Source organism: Buceros rhinoceros, unplaced genomic scaffold, assembly GCF_000710305.1.
Source record: "Buceros rhinoceros silvestris isolate BGI_N320 unplaced genomic scaffold, ASM71030v1 scaffold10011, whole genome shotgun sequence".
Taxonomy (NCBI): Eukaryota; Metazoa; Chordata; class Aves; order Bucerotiformes; family Bucerotidae; genus Buceros; species Buceros rhinoceros.
The window spans coordinates 18,382-26,633 of record NW_010395946.1 but is presented as its reverse complement, the minus strand read 5'-3'; the positions used below and the strand labels follow the sequence as shown (position 1 = coordinate 26,633).

General features: G+C 44.6%; 1 protein-coding gene across 1 annotated transcript in view; it reads left to right on the top strand.

Annotated features, from left to right (window-relative positions):
* Nucleotides 1-575: 575 nt before the first annotated feature.
* Nucleotides 576-8,252, top strand: part of UBR7 (ubiquitin protein ligase E3 component n-recognin 7 (putative)) — a gene marked incomplete at its 5' end in the record, with an annotated part of 8,786 nt that continues 1,109 nt past the window's right edge. Inside the window, 7 exon segments of the mRNA XM_010145720.1 lie at nucleotides 576-662; nucleotides 2,232-2,327; nucleotides 3,442-3,495; nucleotides 4,678-4,783; nucleotides 5,990-6,168; nucleotides 6,737-6,868; nucleotides 7,259-7,421. Of these exon segments, the coding sequence (XP_010144022.1) occupies nucleotides 576-662; nucleotides 2,232-2,327; nucleotides 3,442-3,495; nucleotides 4,678-4,783; nucleotides 5,990-6,168; nucleotides 6,737-6,868; nucleotides 7,259-7,421 (817 nt within the window).

Genomic DNA, 8,252 nt, shown 5'->3' with positions numbered 1-8,252 from the left:
CCGGACCCGGGTGCCGGGGCACTGCGCGGGGCTGCAGTGCGAGGTGACGGGGCCAGGGGAGTTTCCCCGGAGCCGGCGCCGCTGTGTAACGCGCTTCCGTGAGGTAGGACAGACGGCGCTCCGGTGCGTAACGCTCGCAACGCGCACCGCTCCCAGCGAAACTGCGCGGGCAGGGGAGGGAGGTCGCTGAGGTACCCATGTTCCCCCGTTCACTTGGCACACCAGCCCTGTTCAGGTGAGCGCAGGAGACCAGAGCTTAATCACCTTCGTGCATCCGGCCTTTGGAAACGAACCAGCTCACGTCCTCTCGCCAACACACGTGCCGCACACTTGCTGCGGCACCCGGGTTCGCTGTGCTGTGGTGGTGGTCTCCCAGCCCAGCGCTGTTGCGGATGACCGTGTTGGCTAAGCCCTGCCAGGAGCACTCTGTGAGAGGGCAAGGCTGCACGGCCCTTCGGACAGTTCTGACAGCTGCCATTGCTTGAAGAGCTACAAGAATATTTTAATGGCTCCTCATAAACTGCTGGGAATGCTTATGGAAACAAAACCTGAAGTGTTTTCAGTTTACAAAAATCCTGAAATGATGTGTTTTTCTTTCCAGGAACTTCCGCTGTGACTGTGGAAATAGCAAGTTCAAAAATCTGCAGTGCAAATTACTCCCAGTAAGTTCAGACATAGGTTTCATAGGTACAGAACCAAAATAACAGTCTTGGGAGGCTGGTGCCTTGCCTCAGCCAGTGCTGACTCATGCGATGCCTCTGCTTTTCCCAGCAAGTTAAACGAGGTGGGAGTGTTACAGCAGGAGATAAAACTGTTGAGGGACCAAAGGGAAGTGTTGCGAGGCGAGAGGAGGGAGAGAACACTTGATTGTTGTCATTCGTGATGCAGCGCTTCTGCATCCACGGTCAGTGTAATGCCAGGAGCATGTTGTGGTGCCTATGTTAATACATCTCATTAGCTTTAAGCTGGCTTCAGGAGAACCCTTTGGGCTGCCGTTTTGCTGTTGCATTAAGGAAATGTAAGGTTGTGCTGCTGTCAAAGGGACAGTTCTCTCCCCTTCTTTGTGGTGGCGTTAGCGCCCTAATCTTTTTTGATAGGTTGTCACCAGAGCCTACTGACAGGGTAGTTTTTTACTGTATTAAGCCCCCTGCGCTTTCATATTCGGCGGGCATTTTGGACTCGTCAAATAGCATGTAATCTTCTGGGAAGCAGCGACAGGAAGCTGCTTGGCTTGGCTGCAGTGCTGCTCCCAGGGTGATAGCACTCCAAATGTAGAAACAGCAAGTAGTTTCGTGTATCCCCGTTTCGTTCTGGCAGAATTGGGATGAATCCACAGCTAGCCAGCCTGGGGCTGCGGAGCAGTGATCCCTACAGAGACACCTCTGACGATTCTAAGATGTTACTGTTTCTCATTTGAGCCAATGAAATGGATCATGTGGTTTTTTCTCCTCCTTCACTTCAGTGCAAAACCTATTGTACAGGTTAAGTGACCTTCTTCATCTGTGTGGTGATCTGGCTGACTTCATGGATGCAGGGTGCTCACATTGTCCTCTCTTCCTTTGTCAGAATAGTGGGAGAAAGCATTCTGTAGTAACGTCATAAAGGGCCACCGCTGTTTCTTCAGGGGCCACTGCTGGCCTTAGGCTGCAGCCATGTGCAGTTCTGAAGCCCTGTGGCTACAGCTGTGTTAGCTGGGTTTTCTTCTTTTGTTGTTGGTTTTTTTAAGTGGAATTACCTGTAACTGAACTTCATTCGTCATGTTTCATAATTTAGATAATCCTCTCCTGTAGGGTGAGGCTTATAGGACATGAATTTAGTGGAAGCTCTGAGGTAAGATTAAACAAAGGAGGGTTTGGATCACAGTAGGGATGTTTAAAAACGTGGAGGGGAAGGTGCAGAACAGTTTTACAGATATTGCTGTAGTGGCAGCAGTCTGGCTGGTGGTCAAGTCGTTCTAGATTAGCAGTTCGCATTTGTTGCAAAGGTGGAAAGGCTGTTTTACCTCTTTCCTTTGGAACTTAAGTATTCCTCACATGCCTTAACTGCTCCTCACTGTAGGACCTGGGTGTCTGGATAGTATCTTTCTTTTTGCTTCTTCTAGCTGGTAAGTGTAGTGATTGCTTTTACGAACTGAAGTGGAACAGGAGTTATGTTATTCTAGCTTATACCTCTTTTCTATCTTTTGTTTTTCATTATGTTGTCTTTTGAGACATTTTCTCCTTTTCTCCTAGGAAAAGGGCAAGGTGAATTCAGGAAATAAGTATAATGACAATTTCTACGGATTATACTGTACTTGTAAAAGACCTTATCCTGATCCTGAAGATGAGGTAAGAAATACAAAACCCGGTGGTAATCATATATATCCAGTGGTAATCATATATAGATGGTATTTATGCACAGCATTGTGCAAAGGGTGGTTGCTGAGCTGCTCTACAGGGAAGATCCCACTTCATGAAATCTTACGTTCCATATTGCTTTTGGTTGTCGTGCGCTGTATGAAGTAAGTACTGTATCAGTTTTTATTAAATGGTAGGATATGCTTATGCCTTAAAGGAAGACAGGGAGGACAAACCATCATTTGGAGAAAAGGGTGCTGCAGTCCTCTCTGCTTTCCTCTGCCTAAGGTTACTAAATTCCTCTCAGGAGAAATGTGGCAAGCACAGAATAAATGCATTGCACGTGCTAGAGAGACCTGAATCTGCTTCCTCGTGCCTGCAACAGTGCTCTGACAAGACTCCTGGGGTGGGGAGGGTCATGTAGCACTGGCTTTATCTTTCCTTCATGGTAGTCAGAACACTTTGGCTGAAGTATTAAAACATACCACTTGGTTTGCACACTCACACTTCTGTTTGCAGTGTTAGAAGTCGGGTGTTCTAAAGAATAAGGCAGGCACAATCTGTCAAATACAAATAAATAAGTATTTTATAAACACACCTCCTTGAAGCTCAGAGATAGCTAAGCATTTCTAAAGAAATCATTAGTATTTGTTTCATAGCAAAGCTGTTTGTACCATCCTGCACCCTGGACAGTTAAGTTAGGATTCTGGCATTCCTACGTAAACCTGACGGTGTCACGAATACCAATACCTTTCTTTTGCTAAGCTGCCTGTTCACGCATTTCTGTTTACAGGAAGAAACATACCAACGGTGTATTAAATTTTATCAGCTCTCTTGTGTGAGAATGTCTTGCTCTACTGGTTTCGTAATAATAAATGGGAATTTCCACGGTTTTGATAATATGACAAATGACATATGCTCTGGAACTTCAGGGAAGCAAACTGGCTAATGAAGCAGTAACTACTTAGTCACGGCAGCTCCTTGTGGGTGATTGAAGAGGGAAATGCAATTCACCTGAGCAGGCTTGGCAGTAACACTGCAGCTTGAGGCTTGTGAAAGATGCGGGAGGTTGCTGTTAACGCTAACGGTATGGCTGTTCATCCAGATTCCAGATGAGATGATCCAGTGCATAGTCTGCGAAGACTGGTTCCATGGAAGGGTAAGGAAACTTTTAAGTAGCAGAATTGCCATTTGCATAGAAATAAGTTAGTGTTGGGCAAGTTTGTGCGGTTATTCTCACTTGGGAAGGTTTGCTGTACTTCTCAAAGGTTTTTAAAATGAGTTTTAATGTATTTCTTTTCATCCCATGCAAAGAATATTGAAAGTTTAATCTTATGCCACTGTCCACTCCAGTCCAAAAAGCCTAAGAAGAGTTCTGCCTTTTCGACGGTTTCCACTGCAGAGTAAAATAGTAACTTTATGTCTGTCTCTTTACCTGGAAAATATTAATTGCTACAATTGGTGAGAAAAAGATTCTTCCTGAGACACATCAGCGTCAACTACTTGCATAGTTTTCCACTCAAAAGAACATGTTTTAAACTGTTAATTCCTTTCAGCAGCAAGGAACAAACTGTGCTGTTGTTTCCTGATTACGAACTTCGGGGAAATTTTTAAAAGCTGCTCAGTACTTCAGCGAGTGCCCTACTTAACACAGCATTAAGGATTCAGCCTCTTGTGCCTTGAAGGGCATGAGCAAAATTCCATGTTTGAAGTTGCAGGATTAAAGAATAAAAAAAAAAAGATGATTGCTTCAATTATGGGTTCTGTAGATCAACTATAGGATTCTTTTGTATAAATGTGTGTGCGAGGAATGTTAGGTACCTTAAGCTTTGTGAGAGTGCTGTTCAAAAGAAAGCTGGTAAGTGCTTTTAACTGCCTAAATGGTTCTCACCAGTTTATGGAGAGCTTTGGGACCTAATTCTCCTCAGGTTCAGTCTGTGATCAATGTGAAGACTTCTTATCTCTTACACGTAAGAATGCAATCTTAAAAGTTAGTTAAGAAAAAGTTATTTAAGTTATTTAAGAAAACTCTTAAATTGTGGAATGTGCAAGGGGTATCTTCACCTGTCCTGCGTTTAGGACAGTTTAGGAGAATATCGTTTAGAAATGAGACAAAGATAGGACTGAGACTCCTGGGAGTTTAGAAGGCATAAAAGGCTGTCGGCAAAGAGAGATTTCAGCTTTCCCCTGTAATTTTTATCAGCTCTTTGCAGTTAGCAGGAGTGTACGCTTGTGCTGAAAATGTGATGGCATTTGATGATTTACTTCCTCTAAACCTAGAGTGGAGTCTGCTAGTTTGCAGCGAATGTTTCACTTCTGCGTGCTTGTTTCTTTTTGATAGCATCTTGGTGCAGTTCCCCCTGAAAGTGGCGACTTCCATGAAATGGTCTGCCAAGCCTGCATGAACCACTGCCAGTTCCTATGGGCCTATGCGCCACAATTAGCAGGTAAAGAAAATTAAGATATCTGAGCCAACATTTTGTGAGCATGTAGTTGTCATATGCGGTCGGTTAGTGACATAATACTGTTTAAGTGGTTGGAGAAATGATACTCATGATATTGGACAATTGCCTTCAGCAGTGGAATGTGCAGGGCTGCAGTAACTGTAAAATGTAAAAATAAAAAAAAATGCAGTTCTTGTTCCTCAGTCTAATCCTGTGGTGCTCATTCGTCTATTTATTTTATCAAAGATGTGTGAGCACACAGGTGGGTGAAGATTTACTCCTTGTCTCAAGGATCTTCATTTCTAATCTGGGTCAAAAGAACTGAAGAGCCATCTTAAGTGAAGCAGCAGGCAAACAGCTGAGTCTGGGAGGCTCTGAGCAGCGAAGAGAACGATCGTGTGACTGATGAATGTGTAAAACCTTAATCTGAGTAGAGCTGGGGCTGTGCTCAGAACCTCTCTTCCCCGCAGTCACACCATGCGGTCTCAGTGGGATCAGAGGGGAGATTGACCTGATTCCTGTGGAAAGAGCTGGTTTCACGTAGTCTCTAAATGTTGCTTATATCAACTGCTGATCGATCCATTACGTACCAGAAATATCAGTCGTAATTTTAAGGATTCCAGGCTGGCTTACCTGGAGTTCTTTCTAATGTAAATACAGTACAGAACGGGGTTTTGTGTTTGGTTTTGGTTCTCCCCCTCCTAACCAGCTCTGTCTCTGGGCACACATTTGAATTGACATCAAAAGAAAAACCTGTTTTAAATAAGGAAGTGGTTAGTGTAGTTAATCTGTCACAGAGTTTTTTGTCTGTGTGTCTGGAGAAAATGAACAGCTCTGACACAAAGACATAGAAGAGTCCGTGACAGCTCCTGAACCTGCCATAGCTATCAAGGGGTGTCAGGAAGGACAGGCACCTTAGAAGAGAACTATCTCAAATTGCGATAGCCTCTTCCCTCTCCTAGGGCTGAGATTCTGGGAAGCAGACTGTAGAGTGTAGCAGTATGAGAGGTGAAGAAGACTGGTGAAAAGAGGGAGTGGTTTCTTTGGGTACTTAGGTCACTGTGTCTCTGGACGGCTGTAGAATACATTGAGGACCCTGCAGCGATCTCGGTGCTCCTCAACACTGCCCTGTAAAGCAGAGAGGGTGTCTGTGGTGCCTGCACGTTGTCTGGCACGGTATTTTCACTTGCTTGGCTATGTATGTTCCAGTTCCTGCTTTGACCAAAGTGAACTCCCTTGACGATGAAGGGATTGTCCTGAAGGTTGAGGAAGGTGAAGAGCAGAAAACAGAAATAAAAAAAGAAAGTGGGGTGGAACACCAAGAAACGAAGGAGGAAAAGCAGATGGAACAGTTTAATGAGCCATCCACTAGCTCTGCCTGTCCAGAGGTAAAACGGACCTTCTCTTCTGTCCATCTTCCTACTGATGATAGGTGAAGGAAAGCCTACCCCTTTGTGTGTCAGTTCAGTGCAGAGAGAAATGCTTGCAGTCTGTTCCCATGTTCCTCTTTGTCACTGACAAATCAAATCAAACACACGGTGTCTGCAGAGCCCAGCTTAGGCTGTGGAACGTGCTTGCAGAAGTGGGTGACGAGGAGTTAACGTCTGTTTGCAGATAGGTTAGATCCATCTCTTCTTGTCAACACCTGGCCTTACACTGAGGTAACTTCTGAGATTGTTCTAATACAGGGGTGTTACACGTTGTAGCTGTGCTTGCATGATAGTCCAGCTCTGGTTTCTTAACTGTTTATGGCTGTTGCAGTAAATTTCTACAGAAATTTCCAGTGGAAACTGCTAAAACCACATCAGAATCCTCGTGTGGACGAAATGGTAATATAGGTCGTTCATAAAAATAAGTGTGTCTGAGACAAAAGGAAAATCTAGCATAAAGAAAATTATGGACTGGGAAGAACGGAGTGTATTTGAGCACTGAACACAAACATTTTAATTAATTCAGGTAGTTACTAAGAGCGAGGCGCCTGTCTGCAAGCTGAAAGAACTCCAAAGCAAGCAATTTTTACAAAAAGATACTGCTACCTTTTGGCCATCGAACTGGAGAAGCAAGTTATGCACCTGTGAAGACTGTTTGGTATGTGTTCGTTCTTCACTGCCGGCATTGACCGGGGGCGAGGGGGAGGAGCTCCCAGAGAATCTTTGAAGAGAAGCTTGTAGATAAACTCTATGTAAATGTTCTTAATCTGCATAGAAACACCTAAAAACCCCTCTGCCCCATATCAAGAAACACGCTGAATCCCGTGGAGTTAATACAGCACGAGGGAGCTTCTAAACGTGTATTTTCTTTGCTGCTTAAATGCAGTATGGCTTTGGAAGTCGTCATGGGGAGATGTCTGAAATGCTGGATACAAAACTTGAATTATTATTGTTACTGCTGCTATTGGTGGTACTGAACACAAAAAGGAACCTCCAGCTGAGGAGTTTTGTGATGTGAAAGTAAATTTTTCTTCACTTTATTCTCTAGAAAATGTATTCCGAGCTTGAAGTCCAGTTCCTGACAGATGAGTGTGACACTGTCCTGGCTTATGAAAATAAAGGTACCAGTGACCAAGAAACAGAGAGGAGAGATCCTTTAATGGACACCCTTAACAGTATGAACAGAGTCCAACAAGTAGAACTCATCTGTGGTAAGTACAGCTTTTGTAGAGTCTGCCTTAACACTCTGAAGTGTTGAACAGTTTCCTGTAAGAGACGAGTATCAGGTGTTGCAGTGCAGTGTCAGAGGGTGTTTGCAGTAATGTGTGTAGAAGGCTGTGTGACAGACTGCGCACCTCAGTCAGGATCGCTCTGGAGAAGTCTGTCCTCTCTGGCCTGTTGTTACAACTTCAGATTACAGTGAGGAGATGGATAGTGTGGGAACCTTTCCCCTGTGAAGTGTCTTAGATGTTGTACTGACAGCAATTTCTTGTAATGCGAGTATTGACGCATTAACTAACACTTCTGCTGGCTGGCTTGTGTCCCTTACCAGCTCTGCTGTCCGGCAGTCTCCCGCTGTCGGGGGCAGTGCCAGCTGGTGTGAGGGTGGGTGCAGGGTGCTGCCTGGCAGCTCTGCCGCAGAGTATAGTGACAAGACAGCTCTGAGCTGTTTCCTAACTGGAGCCGTGTTTCCCTCTTCTGAGTGAGGGGTTTGCACTCCTGTGAGGACACTTGCTGTCCTGGGTTACAGGCCGGGACTGCCCACCACAACCCACATCTGCTTTTGCAGTGGGAAGTTGGGAGCAGTTAATCAATTAATTGTACTAATTCACCATCTGAACTTCTGCCCATTCCTCTGAAGATCACCTGAACAGATGCTCAGACTGGGTGGACTAGTCTGATACACCATTAGGCTGCTCATGTTTACCTGGACTTGCTTTTCTTTTAATTCCTATTTATAACCCAGCTCAAACCTAGATTTGTTTCAAGGAAATCTACGAATGACAAGTAGGACAAGTTTTCTTGAGCCGGTTTAAACTAAA